Source organism: Pelophylax lessonae, assembly GCF_965119305.1.
Source record: "Pelophylax lessonae genome assembly, chromosome: 4".
NCBI lineage: Eukaryota > Metazoa > Chordata > Amphibia > Anura > Ranidae > Pelophylax > Pelophylax lessonae.
In genome coordinates, this window is record NC_138771.1 from 228383026 (window position 1) to 228403133 (window position 20108).

Consider the following 20108-nt stretch of genomic DNA (forward strand, 5'->3'; position numbering starts at 1 on the left):
CAAGAGGCTCACACCATGCAAAGTACGTCTTCCACGTACAATGGTAGATCTTCCTACAGGTAGATTTACTAGCTTTAAAGCGGTTGTAAACCCTATTAAAAAAAAAAAAAAAAAACCTGCAAGACAAAGGCATAATGAGCTAGTATGCATCGCATACTAGCCCATTATGTTTAACTTACCTTAAAATGAAGCCCCGACACGGACCCCCGGACATCGATGCGGGCGCTGCCATGATCCCTCGTCGTCTCTTCCGGGTTCGGCGGCTCCGGCGCGCTGATTGGCCGAAAGAGACGGCTCCAGCGCGCTGATTGGCCAGAGCCGCGATGACGTCACTCCCGCGCATACGCGCGGGAGTGATTTTTCCGGCAAGCTCCCGGCAAGTTAATTGAAGGTCCCCCCGGACCTTCAGAGCGCATGCGCCGCTCGCGCGAGCGGCTGCATGCACTGTAAATATCTCCTAAACCCCTAAAACAAATAGGAGATATTATTTGTATCTACAGGTAAGCCTTATTATAGGCTTACCTGTAGGTAAAAGTGTCAAAAAGCGGGATACAACCGCTTTAAACAGCATTGGAATCACGGACTCAGATAAACCTCTATCCATCAGCACCTGGCGTTCAACAGCCAAGCTGTCAAAGCCAGCGACTAAAGCAGGATGGAAGACTGGTCCTTGGGACAGCAGATCCTCCCTGAGAGGAAGCTTCCAAGGAACGTGGGCGAGCAGCCACACCAGTTCGGCGTGCGAGGCCAGTACGGAGACACTAAGATGACCGGAGTCCCTTCTGCCTCGATCCTGCGTAGATGTGCTGGCAGAAGCTTGAGGGGACAGAAGGCGTAAATCAGACAATACTGACTCCATGGGGCCACCAGCACGTCTGGCATCCGCCAGAGGATCCCTTGACTGAGCCACAAACCTCTGCACCTTTCTGTTGAGTGGAAACGGCAACAGATCCACCTCGGGGGTGCCCCACCGGAGGCACCGCTGATGAAACACCTCCGGATTAAGGGACCACTCCCCTTAGTCCAACAACTGCCGACAGATATTTCGCCTTCCAGTTTTCCACCCCGGGATTGTGTACGCCAGAGTGGGCTGTAACTAAATGTTCTGCTGACCTTAGAATGCCGGCTACCTCCAGAGCCACCAAGACTTTTTGTGCCCCCTTGGTGACGGTTGTGACATTGTCCGCTTGAATGCGCACTGGACATCCCTGAAGACATACAGGTCCCTCTCAAAAAATTAGCATATTGTGATAAAGTTCATTATTTTCTGTAATGTACTGATAAACATTAGACTTTCATATATTTTAGATTCATTACACACAACTGAAGTAGTGCAAGCCTTTTATTGTTTTAATATTGATGATTTTGGCATACAGCTCATGAAAACCCCATCTCAATCCTATCTCAAAAAATTAGCATATTTCATCCGACCAATAAAAGAAAAGTGTTTTTAATACAAAAAAAGTCAACCTTCAAAAAATTATGTTCAGTTATGCACTCAATACTTGGTCGGGAATCCTTTTGCAGAAATAAGTGCTTCAATGCGGCGTGGCATGGAGGCAATCAGCCTGTGGCACTGTTGAGGTGTTATGGAGGCCCAGGATGCTTCGATAGCGGCCTTGAGCTCATCCAGAGTGTTGGGTCTTGCGTCTCTCAACTTTCTCTTCACAACATCCCACAGATTCTCTATGGGGTTCAGGTCAGGAGAGTTGGCAGGCCAATTGAGCACAGTAATACCATGGTCAGTAAACCATTTACCAGTGGTTTTGGCACTGTGAGCAGGTGCCAGGTCGTGCTGAAAAATGGAATCTTCATCTCCAAAAATTTTCAGCAGATGGAAGCATGAAGTGCTCAAAAAAACGTATACGCAAGTCGAGCCGCGAATGAAATCGCTGTTCAAACCACACATGTGAGGTATCGCCGCGATCGCCAGAGCGTGGGCAATAATTTAAAAAAAAAGAGCTACACTAACTCTAAACTGGTAACCGTTAAATAAATTTAAAGCGTTGTAGATTGAGATCTCTATTGACCGTAGTTTGTCGCCATCCCACGGGGGGCACAATTTTAAACCGTAACATGTTGGGCATCTATTTACTCGGCGTGACATCATCTTTCACAATATATAAAAAAAATGGGCTAACTTTACTGTTTAGTATTTTTTAAATGCAGTGAAATGTGATTTTTCAAATTTTTTTCCAAAAAATGGCGTTTTAAAGACCGGTGCGCAAATACCGCGTGACAAAAAATTTTGCAATGACCGACATTTTATTCTCCAGAGTCTTTGCTAAAAAAATATATATAATGTTTGGGGGTTTTAAGTAGTTTTCTAGCAAAAAATACTGATTTAAACTTGTAAACAAAAAGTGTCAAAAATAGGCTTAGTGGTAAAGTGGTTAAGGTTAAACCGCCTTTCCTCTAGTTTTAGTGAGTGGCCACGTGTCTTATTGTATTCCCTTTCTCTGAATAGTTTGTTCCTTATGCTAGGGTCGCCAGTACAGTATTTGTACATTGATATCATATCCCCCCTCAATCGTCTCTTCTCCAGAGAGAATAAGTTCAGTTCTTGTAGTCTTTCCTCATAGCTGATGTCCTCCATTCCCTGAATTATTTTTGTTGCCCTTCTCTGGACTCTTTCCAGTTCCAGCACATCCTTCCTGAGGATCGGTGCCCAGAACTGGACAGCATACTCCAGATGTGGCTGGACCAGAGTCTTGTAGAGTGGGAGAATAATCTCTATTTCTGGAGTGAATCCCCTTTTTTATACATCCCAGTATTCTGTTGGCTTTGCTTGCAGCGGCTTGGCATTGCATGCCACTTCCAACCCTGTTGTCTACCAGTACCCCCAAGTCCTTTTCCATCCTAGACTCACCCAGAGGTTCCCCCCCTAGTGAGAAGCTTGCTTTCTGGTATCTGGCATCCAAGTGCATTACTTTACATTTTTCAACATTAAACCTCATCTGCCATGTAGTTGCCCACCCCATTATTTTGTTCAGGTCCGCTTGTAAGGTTTCCACATCCTGCATAGAAGATATTGGCATGCTTAGTTTAGTATCATCTGCAAATACTGAGATTGTACTAGATATCCCCTCCTCTAGATCATTTATGAATAAATTAAACAGGATTGGCCCCAGGACAGAACCCTGGGGGACCCCACTTTCCACACCCACCCAATCCGAGTACTCCCCATTAATCACCACCCTTTGCACTCTCCCCTGGGGCCAGTTCTCTATCCAGGTACTCACCTTATGGTCCATACCTACCTTCCTTAGTTTGAACAGTAAGCATTTGTGGGGAACGGTGTCAAAGGCCTTTGCAAAGTCCAGATACACCACATCCACAGGCTTACCTTTATCTAGGTGGCAGCTCACTTCATCGTAGAAGGTTAATAGATTGGTTAATAGAAGACGATCCATTCAACGCTCCAGGCAGTCTGATCGCTTGGAGTTCCCAAGACATTGATCAGTAGTCTAGACTCCTCTAGTGTCCAGATCTCCTAAACAGAATTTTTGAGGAGGACGAGTCCCCAGCTAGGTAGGCTGGCATCCATGGTGACCACTTTCCAATAAAAGAGGAGGAAGGATTTGCCCAGCCGAAGCGCCGGAGAATGAAGCCACCAAATCAGGGACCCCTCGTTCCCTGGCTCAGCCGGATCTGATTGTCCAGAGGCTGCAGAGTCTTGTCCCATTTGGCCAGAATCTCCCTTTGCAGGGACCTTGTATGGAACTGTGCAAACAGAACCGCCTTGAAGGTAGACACCCTCAGGCCCAGCACCCGCATGCAAGTCAAGGCTGGACAGCAGGAGATTAATTGCAGCCTGCAATTTCTGGAGTTTGTCCAGAGGAAGGAGCACTCTGGCTGAGGCCGTATCCAGAGTAAGACCCAGATAGTCCAGGTTTGTGGAGGGAACAAGAGCAGACTTCTGAAAATTCAGAATCCAGCCAAACTTCCTCAGAGTTCGTATGGTGATTTCCAGGTTTTCCACCAGAGCAGCAGGAGGTTGTCCAAGTAGCCCAGTACAGCAATTCGCAGTTGGCATAACCATGTTAGCACCGGGGCCAACAAACTGATAATGCTCCTCTCCCACAGCAAAGCGGAGGAAGCGCTGGTGACCGTCACATATTGGAATGTGAAGGTAAGCATCCTTGAGGTCGACAAGAAAATCCCCCTGATGCAGGGATGCCACCACTGTGCGAATGGACTCCATCCTGAACTTCTGCACCTGCACAAAGCAGTTAAGCGCCTTAAGGCCTGGGAACTGTAAACAGGTTTGAGAAGAATCCCTGAAAACTTTCCAAAGTCCAAACCGAGATAACCACCCCTTGAAGCAACAGGTCTTGTACTGCCCCAAACAGACCCTGTAAACCAGGCGTGTCAAAACTATGGCCCTCCAGCTTTTCAGGAACTACAATTCCCATCATGCATTTTTATGTCTGGGAATGTCAGATTTACAATGCCTCATGGGACGTGTAGTTATGCAACAGCTGGAGGGCCGTCGTTTGGACACCCCTGCTGTAAACAGTCCAGGGACAGGCGCAAGTTGGAAGGAAAGGACCTTGCCAGGGGACAAGAGTGAAACTCGTTTTTTTAGCCAGACCAAATTACTTAGTGGACCCACTTGTCTTGTACCAGGGAAGTCTACGGGTTCGGAAACCAAAAAAGACGTTCCCCCACCCCCGATACGGGTAAGGGCGCACCTTCATGCTGAAGGAGCTTTATCCACGTGTCAGTAGAACCCCGCTTTCGGCTTGCCAGACCAGGTTCGCTTGGATCCTCCAGAGGAGGCCCTGAAAGGCTCCGAGCCCTTGTCAGTCGACCCTGAGGGACGAAAAATAACTTCTTGAGCCGAGAAGGAGGGCCCGCGTCTACTATGAGGTTCCTTGCCCTTAGTAGTCTGAGGAATAAAAGTACTCTTTCCCCCTGTGAGACCTTTCATTTGATGTGGATATCAGGCAGATGGTTTAGCAGTCATCACATCTTCCTCAACACAACAGCCAGAAAGTATTTGGCAGAAGTATCATGACTTGGAAAAAAAGGGATAAACACTGAAGGCAACAGAAATGCTGATGGGCTCTACACTTGGAGTAAATGAGAAGTTCCAAGCGTGTTATATACTAATGTAATTGGCATAACAACCCACCGAAAAAGGCTGCCTGCTTTGGGAGATTTGGAAGTACCTGAGCTTGACATCAGTTGACCTACTGGTTTATTACTAGCTGGGAGAGGCGGTCTCATTAAGTTGAGCAGCCACGGAGTTTCGGTAAGCTGCTTGTTATACCTGAGCACAAAGGTGTCCCCTTCTCACATTTCTCCTTGGTGTCACTGGAAGAAATCCTATTTTTGCACGTGGATTCATATCTCTGCACTTGTTATTGGGACTATTCATTTGGACACTACCCCCCCTCCTTTTTTTTCCTTTATATTATTTTGAAGCTTTTCAGCATATCAAATTGTATACTGATCTCAGCGCTGCACTTTTTGGTTTTATTATATTATCTTTATTTAATGATGTCATCCAGGGTAGCCCTAACAGACGATCTCCTTGAAAGGGGAGATCAGTCAAGGCTTTTTTAGAAGTCTGGTCCGTAGACCAGCATTTAAGCCACACGCCAAAGGACCACCACCGAAACAGAGAGCTGAGCCACTAGGGGAGCCGCATCCAAAGAGGCATCACAGATATACTTCAGCTCCTGAACCAGCTGGTCCGCCAGCTCAGCAAAGGCAGGTGGGAGCTGTTCTCCCTCCAGATCACAGCGTCAAAGCTTAGCCCACTTGTCAGAGTTTGTGACACCAGGGCAATGGTGAGTACCGCCCTCAGTGCCGAACCAGCCAGAGTGTACATATTGCGGGCCACAGCCGCCACCTTCCTGTCCGCAAGATCCTTAAACATCAGGGACTTTTCAACCGCAATCACAATTGCCTTGTTCAATCTGGAAACCTTGGGGTCCACCACCGGTCTTGAGGCTCCCCTGTCCAAGGCTTGGTTCACATTACTGTGTGTCGCGGAACACGCACAAAATCGCGCTTGTTCCTGACACACAGACAAATGCTCTGTTCTTTAAGGGTGCCATTAATTATTAATGGCACCTCACAGATTGGCAAACATAGGATGCTTTTGGTGCAACGCAATTTTAAAAATCCCTGTATTTCTGCGGGTAGGGAAGCCCGTTGAAATGAATGGGATGCCCTACACGCAGCATGCAGCCACACAGATGTGAACCAAGGGCTTTTTCACATGTCAGGTTGGAGGGGCGGTAAAACCACATGATTGAGCTGTTTTTTACCACCCCCAACTTCTCCCCCTTTAGCTGCAGATGCAGCAGCTGGGGGTGTGCACATGCTGTGGCTGCAGCTGGAGGTATACCCAGGGTGAATGGGGCTGCACTCCAACCACCCTGCAACTTTGTGCACTGCACAGTTGCAGTGTAGTGATGCTTCCTTTACAGGCTTAAAACAGGTGGTGAGGAGGCGACATATTGCCTCTTATCACCTGGCTAATGCCTCTGAAAAGCGATCTGAGCATGAATTGCTTTTCAGAGGAGTAGCAGTCTTTGCTGCTATCACAAACCAGCCCTAAAAAAACAGTTCTTATGGTACAGGAATGGGAGAAGGGGGGGGGGGGGGTGTCAGGATGAAAAGCAACACACATACAAAAATGCAGCACGGTATCTTTCTCATTCAGCAAGGTACTGCACTGTAGGGGGAAGCAGAGAGAGCACAGTACACTTCTCTCTTTACTGTCACTTTTGATGCTTACGAAGCTGACTCACAGTGACGATGTACAGTTCCACAGGGGATCGGGAGAGGCTCATCTGACAGCCCTTCTTTCCCATGATCCCGCGGCACACCTGAGGACCTCTAGCGGCACACTGGTTGAAAAAACACTGGTTCTAAGGCCTTCAGTGATTTCACTGGACACATTGTAAATGCATATTTTGCATCAGAATATTCCAATACTGCTCTTACATATCATTTTCAAGGACCAAAGCATATAATCGTTTGATGCAAGCAAGTTCTACTCTTACAAATAGAAAAATCTGCATTTTAATGTCACATTGAGTTGGAATACAATTCAAGGGCAGAGAATAGAAAAAAAATAAAAACTGACAGACATACAAGTACTGGATTAAATATATTACAATTTGCTTTGTTATAATACATTGGATGCTATACAGTAGACAGTAGGAAGTTATAGCCTGGTAGATGAATTCAAAACCAATTTAAAGCACCGTCACAAAATCAAAATCATTTAATATACTTAAACATTGCCAAAAAATTCTGAAATAACATAACATAAGAACTTGGCCTTGCATGGTTTGTGTTTTCTTAAAGTAAGGTATTAGTTTACCAAAACAATATAAGTCTATGAAGCTTTGCTTCCCACCTAGTGAAGAGAGGGAAGCCAATAGGCTTCTAGCACATTACATATGGCTACATTAGATCAATGAATACTGAAGCCATAATGAGCACTTTTTCCACACTGGCACCAGAATGAGTTTTTTAGAATTGCAGTTTTAACCGAATTATACAAATGCAAGTTCATTTTAGAAAAGCCATTAAAAAAAAAAAAAAAAAGCACTTTGTCCTTCTAAATGTTCAACAGAGGGAAAATGCCTCACATGTATTACATGTACCAACCCTTGAAATAAAAATGTAAACTGAAATTAAATCATATTGTGAATCTTGTGCTGTAGCTGAATTTAATTACAGTATTTCATTTTTTTAAAGCAAAGAGCCATCCTAACCAAGCAAGCTGGCAGCTTGAAAAACTTCACAACCATGTTTATTTGTATGTATACCGACACTAAAATCCATTCATACAACATTCCTGTTAGGCATTTTGCATTTCTTTTCCAATTTTGTAACTAAGAATCTTGTTCCAGTCAATTTTTGTGCGTGTCACTGGCAGCTGACGACGTAAGGCTTTGAAAGTAGTGTCAGACATAGTCTGGTAGTTTTCACTGATTGCAGTCTAAGATAGGAAGAAACACAAGGGTTAAAATAATGGTTTTCAATGTACAGAAAAGCACTATGTTTGCAAAGGGGACTGTATAAATTTATTTATGGTAGTATTTATAGCAAATTGGTATGTGTGAAGGGAGTGCTGATAAAGAAATTAAAAAGCTGCAACTAAATCCGATTACCCAGTGAGGATAATTATGTGTACAAATTAATAAATATATAGTGCGCTAATTTTGTGTAAAACTTATAAACATAGATAAGGAAGTAGAGAGAAGACATTGCTGGAAGTGGTAGCAGAGGAGGATGGCCGGCAGGCGCCCTGTAATTGGGCGAACTGTGGTGGGGGCTGGCCTCTGACTGTGCCTGTCGAATGGTTTAACTTCGGGTACGCCCCGCCCTCGTACTCAGCGCGCTCTGAGCAGACTGAACTTAAAGGCTACAGGACGTCCTCTGATGAACAAGATTGAAGAAGAACACAATATTCCTCCTCAACTGGATATCACCTGTGAATCCGGGACAAAGTTTTGCTTCCAAGGGACAACAGGGAGCCACAAGCTTGGGGGAACGATTATTATAATTTGAGCTGAAAGATATCCAGAAGTCATCCATACACCTTAAGTTCTATTTTATCTGGTAAGAGTTTATCTACTCTCAATCCGCCACAAGGTGGGCAGAGCTGGGCTATCTATATCACTGCACGCATCTTTTTGTTTGGAGATATATTGCACCTTATTGTTTCACCCGTCTGGTAAGGGGAATACCTGCACTTTAACAAGCACCTTTTTTCACTGCTTTTATTGAGATCACCTGTTTGGTATTGGGATCTTTTCATTCAAGGACTGATGTGAACATTTGCCTACATGGACCTTATATGAATTTTATGGACTTTTATGTTTTAGATCCCATCTTATTTATTATTGAGATTGGTGTCACATTTGTTCACTTATCTATGTTTATAAGTTTTACACAAAATTAGCGCACTATATATTTATTCATTAGTATTTATAGCAGTCAAGACAAAATTAATAAGCGCGCCCCCTCCCCCCTCCCAAAAGAATACTACATTTTACATGTTTATTCATGCACCAAGCCTGTTAAGCAGCTTTCTTGTCCCACTAGTGTTTGTACCGAGTGGATAAGCTTGAGAAATATTAGTCTAAGAGCCAACAAACTGAAAAGCTGATATCTAGTCATAAACAAGTTTCTTATATTGTCCCGATCTTCATGAAACCAGTACCTGAATCCACCGCAGGCAAAAGCTGGCATTGGTGACTGATCAGTCTATAAAGCTCTAGAAGATATAATACTGTGTAACCCTCTATAACTGTTATAAATAGTTCTTGGGGTGCTGTCCTTTATGCAAGTGCAAAATTAAACAGCAAAACCTCTGCAATGTGCCATGCAACCCTACTGTGCTGCTTAACCCTTGTGCCAGTGAGGATATGTATTATATGTTTTAAGTCACAGTGCATTCTTGTTATCATAGGCATAATGCTATATATATATATATATATATATATATATATATATATAATATATATATATATTTATTTATATTATTTCTTGTCATCCTTTATTGCTGAACATAACCGTATTTTTGTACTTGCAAAATCTGTCTCTAAGGGACACTAGCTAATAAAGCGGTTAGTCAGCCAGATATAAAAAACTTTATTGAAGCACAATGTCCTGGTTCAGATACAAGAGAGAAACAAAAACATGCCTTAAAAAGACAAGGCTGCGGCCCCCCGGCTTCAGGGAGTTGTACCGGGGTGAGGTCTGCAGCTAGGAGACATCACCCTGATACCGTTGTTGGTTGGCTTTCTTGTAATGACAACCGATACGCCTTTGGCAGCTCGCGTCCCACCGGGTGACCCGATTGACCATCCGGCACGTCCGCCGGCTGGCCGAAGACCCAAACAAAGCCAAATTCAGCTCTGATCGGGTCTCCGATGTAAAAACCCGGAAGCCATGTCATGACATCTCTTCCGGGTACTAGAGCCTTAAAGGCTCCAGATTTAAAAAAAAAAAAAAAAAAAAAAAAAAAGGATAGCATTCAAAAAAGCCGAACTTGGCATTTTAAATGCTTTTAAGTGCAAAGGAGGGATTCAGGGTCTTCTTCATAAAGAGTGCCTGTGACTGCCTATTACTGTCACAAGGGATATTTACATTCCCTGTGACAGCAATAAAAGTGATCAAAATGTTTTATTTTTTTTTTTAAATGAATAGTGTAAAAAAAAACAAAAAAAAATTTTTAAGGCACCCTGTCCCTCCGTGCTTGCCATTGCAAGTTGGTCGCCATTCCCCGTGTGTGCGCGATTTTAAAGCATGACATGTTAGGCATATATTTACTCAGGTGTAACATCATCTTTCACATTATACAAAAAAAAAAAAAATTGGGCTAACTTTACGGTTTTGTTTTTTTTACATTCATGAAAGTATTTCTTCCCAAAAAATTGCATTTGAAAGACCGCTGAGCAAATATCCTGTGACAAAATATTGCAACGATCACTATTTTTTTCTCTAAAGTCTCTACCAAAAAAATATATGTTTGGGTGTTCCAAGTAGTTTTCTAGCAAAAAAATGCTGATTTTAACTTGTAATCAACATGTCAGGAAAAGGCTTAGGCTCCAAAGGGTTAATCTGAAAGCCAGGAGATCCAGGTCAGACATTCCCCATCCGAGACAGAAAAACCTCTAGGTCAGGGTTATGCAAAATGTGGCCCTCCAGATGTTGCAGAACTACAAGTCCCATGATGCATAGCAAGACTGACAGCCACAAGCATGACACTCAGAGTCAAAGGCATGATGGGACTTGTAGTTTTTCAACAGCTGGAGGGCCACAGTTTGCATATCCCTGCTCTGGGTGAATAGACCACTCCCTCTCTGTCCTACAATTTCCTATCCCTGAAATGTGCATGGTGGAGGAGGGGAGCATGAAGTTCCACCGAAACCAGAACAGGGTCAGCTTCTCCGAGCTGCAAGACTTCTGGTTCCTCCCTAATGATTGTTGTACAACACTGCGGTGGTGTTGTCCATCTGAAACTGGGTTAGATGACTGCAGTTGCAGGGTCCAGCAATGAAGAGATAACCAAACTGCTCTAAGCTCAGGAATGTCAATTGGGAGGGGGATTTTCTTCCAGCATCCAAGCTCCTGCACAAATAAGGGTGTCCAGCTCCCCCCCCCCCCCCCCCATCTGTCAAGCTGGCATCCATTGTGATAATCTTCCAGGAAGAATTTCCCTGACACCAAGGATGGATTCTTGAGTCACTAGGTCAGGGATAACCTGGCCCTGGGTGTCAGGAACACTCAACTGTCCACCAACTATGCCTTTAGCATACTGAATTGCTTACCATCAAGCTCAGAACATGCAAATCAAAGGGTTGAACGACCCTTCGACTGCAGAGTTCAAACAACTTGATGGGACACTGCTGCACAAGGCTTGCATGGACTGTTCCCTGAATAAGAAGTTTCTCTAGCTATTCAACTATGGGTATGTCCTGTAAACAAAGCAGGCTTAGTACAATAACAAACACCTTGGTGAAGCGGCAAGGTGCAATGGACAGACTGAAGGAAAGGGCAACAGACTTGTAGCATTTACACACAGGAAACTGGGGATACATCAGCAGGCATCCTTGATATCTACAGAGTCCAGAAGGTCCCCTCGACAGAGGGAAGCAATTACTAACCTAACAGTTTCTATGTGGAAATCTTCTGTTCAAATGAAGACATTGTGAGCCTTTAGTTCTAGAATGGGGTAAATTACCTCTTTTGCTTGTGAACAGGTTTGGATAGAGACCCTGAATCTTTCTTGTTCCAAAAAAGCAATGACTGTTAGGGAGCAGTTTTATGAAAACAACATGGAGATCTGCTAGTCTTTACAGGGAAGTTGGCAGACTTGACAATATGATGCATGAAAATAAAGTTTAAAGTGTTACTAAACCCACAACAGTAAAATCCATCTGTATATGCAGTAAAAAATGCTGATTATATGCACTGTGTAACCTAAGGGGGTTAATCCTATGCATTGTGTAAAAAGGCTGTTTAAACTCTGTCTCCTTTAATCTGCTCTTCCTTCAACTATCCCCAATAATCCTCTCTTCCTTCAACTGTCCCCAATATATTTCCTGTTAATACAGAGCCAGGGGACAGGCTGCACATGCTCAAATTGGTGTGTATTGCTATAGATTTTGTTTTTTTTTTTGCTTGGGAGAGTGCAGGTGACCAGCACAGGGCCAATCAGCACTGTCCAGATAGAGGTGCAGAATGAAAACTCCTCCTACAAGCTTTAACCAGACACTGATAGAAGTCACAAGGCTGCTATATACTGCTGATGAGAAAAGGTATTTACCAGTTTATATTTACTAAAATAATTACATTTCCATGTTTTGTGTACAGTGGGAGACCAGATTTAGTGAATGCAGGGTGCTGGTTTAGTAACACTTTAACAAAGGTCTTCCAGTCATATTCACTTGATCATAAAAACACTGGAATGTCCTCAAAAGGTCTTGTTGGAATAGCCAGGTCCACGCTTAAAATGGCTTGCTTCTTAAGAAACCCCTCCTAAACAAGGTACTGCCAAGCAAAGGGCTTGGAAGAACCTTTCTGGATTAGGCCAGTCACCATACAAAATAGATTATATTAAAAAAAAAAAAAAAAATGTAAAGATTATAAAAAGACAGGTTAGGGAATTTTGAGGGAGTCCAGTCTGGTAACCTGTGTCAATAAGGACCAAAAAGGTATCCTTAAGCCTACTATTGAAGGCAGACAGATTCCTCAGACACAAACTTATCTGAAAAGTACAGTTCAATACTCCTTGTCCTCAGCTAAAGGAACAGGAGCAATTCAGAAACTTTAAAGGAAAATGTGAGCAACCACACTTGCATTTTGTGTGTTCGGAGTTACCCATCATGGAATTATCTTGCCATGAAATCTTCATTGGATAATGCAGAGGGGGTCATGCTCGGGGGAGTTGGGCTCCTTGGAGTCTTGCCTAAGTAGTCTAGAAGGGATCAAGTGTCCAGGTTATCAGTGTAAAACCCTTGGGCAGGGATAATGTAATCCAGCCCAGAGATGATAGTGGATCAGGAGCTAGAGAAGGCCTGCAGGATTGCTCCCTCTGTGCCTATGATCCGCTATACTGGCAAGTGCAAATGTGCCAGCCTTGCAAGGGGTACTCACAGACTAATAGCAGGTACAGGGGAGACTATCTGGTTGACTGTGACCTTGTCATTGTAAGGCAGCAGGGAACCAGTGGCCAATGGTGCAAATTGGAAGAGGGGGGTTAAGCCAAGAAGGTGTGTGTGCGTAGCACAATGTAGTGTCACAAGGGAGACACTCACAGGCTCAGAACAGGTGCTGGGCACCAAATATAAAAATGTTGCAAGGTCCCCTTTCTGCAGCTAGCTTGCATTTGTAAATTAAGTTCTGGTGTTAACCACTGAGGGCACACAATCAGAGCAATCGTACCAAAAATGCACTAATCTACCTTTAAGTGTAAGGCCCTTTATTTACTGAAGTGGTGGTCCAGAAAATGCCCTGGTTTTGGAAAATTAAAATAAAATACATTTTAAATTTTACTTCATTTTCCAAAATCTTGTGGCAACAAATGAAATCAGCAAAATACTCACTGTGCCTCTTAGCAAATACCTTGGAGTGGCTACTTTACAAAAAGGAGTCATTTGGGGGTGCTTGTACTATCCTGGCATTTTAGGGCCTCGGAAACTGCGATGGGTAGTCAGGAATTCAAATGCGCAAGTTGAAAGCCTGAAAGTGCTCACTGGAATTTGGGCCCCTGTACGCGGCTAGGCTCCCAAAAAATATTTATCCATATTCCTATCGCATACGTTCCTGGAGAAAGCGCGAGGGTATTGGGTGCTGTAGTAACCAACCGCTGGAGACTGGATCATAAAGCCACAATGGAGATATTTGCCTGCACACCAAGGATCTTTAAATTGAGTCCAAATGTTTTTTTAGTAAAGCATGATCACATCACAAAAAGACTGCAATGTTTCGGAATCACGCAGGAACACATGCTTGACGAAGAGGTCCTGCATGACTCAAACTTTGCACTGCCTTTTTGTGATGTGATCACGCTTCAATAAAAACTCTTTGGACTCAATGTGAAGATCTGTGGTGTACTAGTCTCCCACATGTGGTATCCCCATACTCAGGAGAAGTAGCAGAATGTGTTTTGGGATTTAAATGCCATGTATACCAATGACTGGTGTGAGAAATATCTGACAACTTTGTATTAATAAACAATCTTCCAAAGACTTAAACATGCCTCTCAGCAAATACATTGGACTATCTACTTTCCCAAAAAGGGTCATTTGGGGGGCGGGTTGAACTGCCCTGCCATTTTAGGGCCTCTAAAAAAATTACATATATGGCAAGCATTAAGAGTTTCTGCCACACTCCTAACCTTGAGCACACATACTGAACAGAAGAAATACTGCTGTCACAGATTCCTCTATTCACATCGATGTGGATGAAGAAATCTCTGCCAGAAAAAAGTTTATAGCGAAGTATAGGAGCTGCTAGGCATACATCTTTTTTTTTTTTTTTAATTTATTTTATTGCAGACGGAGAAATCTCCCCCTGCAGCGCTGCAGGCATTGACGTATATATTCTGAGAGCAGCACCCTGCTGCTGTTTGAATACACAGATCAGATCAAAGCAAACAACCACCGTTCAAAAACACACAGTAACAATAAAACATTAACTCAATAAAACAACTTTTTTTTTTTAATTAAAAAAAATAACGTTTGATTTTAGGGTCTGTCAAAATGTGATAGACAGTTTCCTGACTATCGATCATCCTTACAAACTGTGCTGTGCCCTAGACTAAATAATACACTAGTGTGCGACAGCGATGGAAACAGTCCTTGATGGCAAAAGTCAAGTTGGCCAAGACAAAAGGGACAAAAAAAAAAAAAAAGGTGTTACATCTAATTCCGTGTTTACCACATACACATCTTTTAAAAAGAGCTCCTGCCTAGCAATCAGGGACTGCCTAAGCACAATAAATAAAATGAACTGCTAGTGCTAGCAGAAATCAGGCCTGATATTGATAACACTGCAGTTTTGCGAACAATGTATCGGAGGTGGAAGCTAAATGCAACTGCTGGCAGTGAACAGGGCTGATCCCCAACACTGGGTTTCCAGGGACACTAGTATACTGATCCGTAGAGATACTATACAAGCAATGGGCATGATCAGAGACTTATAGTGTGGCTGGCACTGGCTGGGAGGGACGTTGACTCTGACATTATCTGACATCGCTAGTAAAACCAATACAATGATCAGTAATACTGTACACTGACACTGTACTAATGGCACTGGCTGGGTGACAGGGCAATCAAAAGGTTAAATGTGCCTACCAGGTGTATGCAAACAAGGCACAAGGCCGTGCTGTGATTGGCTACAGCTGATCAGCAGGTTCATGGCCAAATTAATTGATCGAAACCTGCAGACCAATTTGTGCTGCAGCCAAAAGCATGGGTGCGAATGTGCTCGTCCCCTGAAGAAAGGCTGTGACGTATAGGTACTTTGCCGAGTCTGCACAGTATATTTACTGTGAGCGGTCGGCTAGTGGTTAAAGAAATATGGTTGTATTTTGCTTTGTATGTTTATTTGCTTTTTTCCAGTACCAAAAATTTTGAAGCCATAATTGAGACAAACCTGGTATTCATTTTCAGCATCCTCTATAATTTTCATGAACTCCTTTGCAGTCTGAATTTCATTCTGAAAGATACATTATATCAAAATATCACAAACATTATCCCATGGTACAATTTTCTTGGAGCAGCACTTTATTACGACAGCCAACCATCCATGAAATACAAAGGGAAGTGTTGACATGCAGATTCAAATTACCAAGCACTATAGTATGTAATCACAATCTATTTCAATATAGAATATTATGTTGTAAAAATTGTGGCTGTATACAAGACCCATTTTTTTTTATCTTGCAGCCCTGGATTGGATAATTCAGGAAAGCAACCTGATAAGTAATCCATAGCAACTAATAGCATGTTTTATGCGTTTGATTTTACTCAAGTAAATTCTGAACAAATGTTTTAGATTTCCACAGTGTAATGTTTTAAAGTGGTTGTAAACCTTTGAAATGAAAAACAAAGCATATCTCATATAAAGTATACTTTCCTCAATCCACGGCACCTAATGTGGATCCTGATGAGTCTCTACTTCCTTTGCAATCTGCATGTCACTTCTAACACTTTTCTCCCACACAGGCTTTTTATTTTGACAACCCCCAGGCACACAACAGGTGACTGACAGCCTCAGTTGTGCAAGTTTCCCAGGGGGTGTGTCCATTCCTTCCACTCAGGTATCAGATTACACTTAGCTCTGTGGTGTGTGTATAAATTACTTTACTATCGCTTTAGGCCTGTTTCACATGTATGCGGGTTGGCGGCCCACATTTGCACAGGCATAGCAGCCCATTCATTTGAACGGGCTGTTATGCCCTCATTTTCCGCAGAAAAAAGGTGCATGACGCATTTTTAAAAAATTCAGTGGCCTTGAAATCCATCCTGCTTTTGCACCACGCGACTTACCTGCAGTCCCTGCTCTGGCAAGCTTTCTGCGTTTTTTACATACGTGGGCCCAGCTTTTAAAAACACAGTTTGCGTGTGCAGGAACTGCAGGTAAGTCACATGGAGCAAAAGCATGGATTTCACGGCCACTGCATTTTTTTAAATTCTGCATGCGCCTTTTTTTAGCCGAAAACGCAGGCATAGCAGCTCAAGCCCATTCAAATCAATGGGCTGCTATGCCTGTGCAAATGTGGGTCGCCAACCCGCATACATGTGAACCAGGCCTAAAGCAATAGTAAAGTAATTTATAGATAAAAACACCGGTCCTCCTTCAGGACCGCAAGGATGTGCCCCCTAAATGACCAGGCCAAGCGAAGCTGAGCGCCAGGACCGGTCATCACCAGGTAGGCCAGACACTGCTAGATGGCTATATAATAATGTAATGTGGGCTGCTATGCCTGTGCATATATATATATATATATATATACACACATACACACACATATATATATACATATATATATATATACATATATATATATATATATATATATATATACACACACACACATATATACATATATACATACACACACACACACATACTAGCTAGGTCCATATATATTTGGACATAGGCGCAATATTAGTTTTTTTTTCAGGTATTTGCCAAAACATATTTAAGCTATAGTTATATAATGGATATGGGCAGAAAGTGCACGCTCTCAGGTTTAATTTGAGGGTATGTACATCCAAATGGGAGAAAGGGTTTAGGAATTACAGCTCTTAAGAATAACCATCCCCCTTTTTCAAGGGACCAAAAGCAACTGGACAATTGAATCAAAAGCGGTTTCATGGCCAGGTGTGGGCTACTCCATTATTTCTTTATCAATTAAGCAGGCAAAAGGTCTGGAGTTGATTCTAAGTGTTTTATTTGCATTTGGAATCTATTGCTGTGAATTTATATCATGAATGTGTAGGAGCTGTCAATGCAAGATAAACAGGCCATTGCAGGGCTTCAAAAATTAAACAAATCCATCAGAGAGATAGCAGCAACATTAAGAGTGGCCAAATCAACAGTTTGGTACATTCTGAGGAAAGAAGAACACACTGGTGAGCTTAGAACCATAAAAAGGCCTGGACGCCCATGGAAAACAACAGCGGTGGATGATCGCAGGATTATCTCTTTGGTAAAGAAAAACCCATTTACAACATCCAGACAAGTGAAGGACACTCTCCAGGAGGTGGGTGTATCATTGTCAAAGTCAACAATCAAGAGAAGACTTCATGAGAGCAAATACAGAGGGTTCACCACAAGGTGCAAACCATTCATAAGCCTGAAGAATAAAAGAGCCAGATTAGACTTTGCCAAAAAACATCTAAAAATGCCAGACCAGTTCTGGAAAAGCATTCTTTGGACAGATGAAACTAAGAATAATCTGTACCAGAATGACGGGAAGAAAAAAGTGTGGAGAAGCCTTGGAACAGCTCATAATCCAAAGCACACAACGTCATCTGTAAAACATGGTGGAGGTAGTGTGATGACATGAGCATGCATGGCTTCCAGGGGCACTTAGTCATTGGTGTTTATTGGTGATGTGACAGAAGCAGCCGGATTCATTCTGCAGTTAATAGAGATATACTGTCATCCCAGATTCAGCCAAATGCAGCAAAGTTGATTGGACGGCACTTCACAGCACAGATGATGGACAATGATCCAAAAGTACACTGCAAAAGCAACCCAGGAGCCTTTGAAAGAAAATAAGTGGAGTATTCTACATCGGCCAAGTCAATTACCTGATCTCAATGCAATTGAGTATGCATTTCACTTGCTGAAGGCAAAACTAAAGGCAGAAAGACCCAAAAAGAACAACTGAAGACAGCTGCAGTTAGAGCATGGCAAAGCATGAAAAAGGAGGAAGCCTAGTCTTTGGTAATGAATGGTTCCAGACTTCATATTTATGATTATATTCATTTGACAAATTACATTTGAGCCCCTGAAAATGGGGGGAATGTGCATAAAAAATGGTCGCAGTTCCTAAAATTTATACTTGATATTTATGTTCAACCCCTTGTTTTAAAGTTGAACGTCTGCACTTCAAATTTATTTGGATTGTTTCGTTTTAGTTTTATTCTGGTGGCATACAGAGCCAAAAAGTATGAAAATTGTGCCTGTGTGTGTCCCATATCTCCTCCTCCCCCAGTCCACAAACACATCCTGGCATTTTCTATTCTAATTGTGTGGAAAACACTAAACCACCCTTGTAAAGACATGTCTATTATAAAACTGAATGGAGATTTTTTTTTTTTTTTTTTAACTCAGATTGACCCAAGCGTTTAAATATTTTACTATCCCTGTTCTAAATTTTATCAAAGCTGTGACTTAACCAGGGTTCCCATATCATCTGGAAAGCATATCCATAGTACCCTACCTGATGTTACTGATCTTTTCGGTGACAACATTATAATTGGTTACTCACTTCAGTAAAAGAAAACTTTAGTTGCAACACTACAGTCCATGACACTACTGAAATAAAATGTACTCTAAACTCAGAAAGTGTCCAGATTAAAGCGCTGCAAAGATGAATAAATTATTACCGTATATACTCGAGCATAAGCCGAGTTTTTCAGCACATTTTTTTGTGCTGAAAACATCCCCCTTGGCTTATACTCGAGTCAAGGAAAAAAAAAAAAAGTCCCTGGCCGCGCCGACGGGCTTAAGCTTTAAAAATGGAGCCGCCCGTCGCATACATGTCACCGCGCACGCGCCGCTCAGGAGAGGCCGGGAATAGCCGAAAGTATACGAGGGGCGGCGGTGCGTGCGCAATGACGTGTCGGCGCCGGGCGGCGCCATTTTTAAATGAAGGCGCCTCTGGAACAGGTAAGTGAAACAGCTGCACTACCTGCCATTATGCAGGACTGCGGGCACACTACAAGGGATGCAGTGCTGTGGGCATGGTCCACCTGTACCATGCCCACAGCACTGCATCTCCTGTAGTATGCCCACAACCCTGCATTCTCCTGCACCATGCCAGTAACCTGCATTCTCCTGCACCATGCCAGTACCCTGCATTCTCCTGCACCATGCCAGTCACCCTGCATTCTCCTGTACCATGCCCGCCGCCCTGCATTCTCACCCTAGGCTTATACTCGAGTCAATGATTTTTCCCATCTTTTTATGGTAAAAGTAGGGGCCTCGGCTTATACTCGGGTCGGCTTATACTCGAGTATATGCGGTAATACCTTTTTTTATATTTTAAAGATTATTGTAAACCAATTTAGTATGTTGTACAACCAATGTGTGTAACTGTGTGGCTATATTTAGACTCTGGGGAAAAAAATAGTGAATAGCATTTTAGTCAGCCTACTACCATACAAGGATCTAAATTCGAGGGATATTCTCACTATAATAATGAAAACACAAGGCTTTATTGCCATGTGCTCTGGATGGGTAAATAGCATACTTACAGACACTGTTAGTGATTCTTCAACATCTTTATGGCTAACCAACTGTACATTTCCATCTTCATAATAATGGACCTATGTAAAATATACAAGATTTTGTTACACTGCAGAAAGTTCTACCTTATCAAACGA

General features: G+C 42.8%; 1 protein-coding gene across 3 annotated transcripts in view; it reads right to left on the reverse strand.

Annotated features, from left to right (window-relative positions):
• Positions 1-7116: 7116 nt before the first annotated feature.
• Positions 7117-20108, reverse strand: part of LOC309553845 (F-actin-capping protein subunit alpha-2) — a 162987-nt gene continuing 149995 nt past the window's right edge. For all 3 annotated transcript variants that reach the window (XM_082255312.1, XM_082255314.1, XM_082255313.1), the window contains exons 8-10: positions 19980-20051; positions 15640-15702; positions 7117-7969 (exon numbers count right to left, since the gene is read on the reverse strand). In XM_082255312.1, coding sequence (XP_082111438.1) covers positions 7829-7969; positions 15640-15702; positions 19980-20051 — 276 coding nt within the window. In that variant the 3' untranslated portion in view covers positions 7117-7828. The remainder of the gene's footprint in view (positions 7970-15639; positions 15703-19979; positions 20052-20108) is intronic.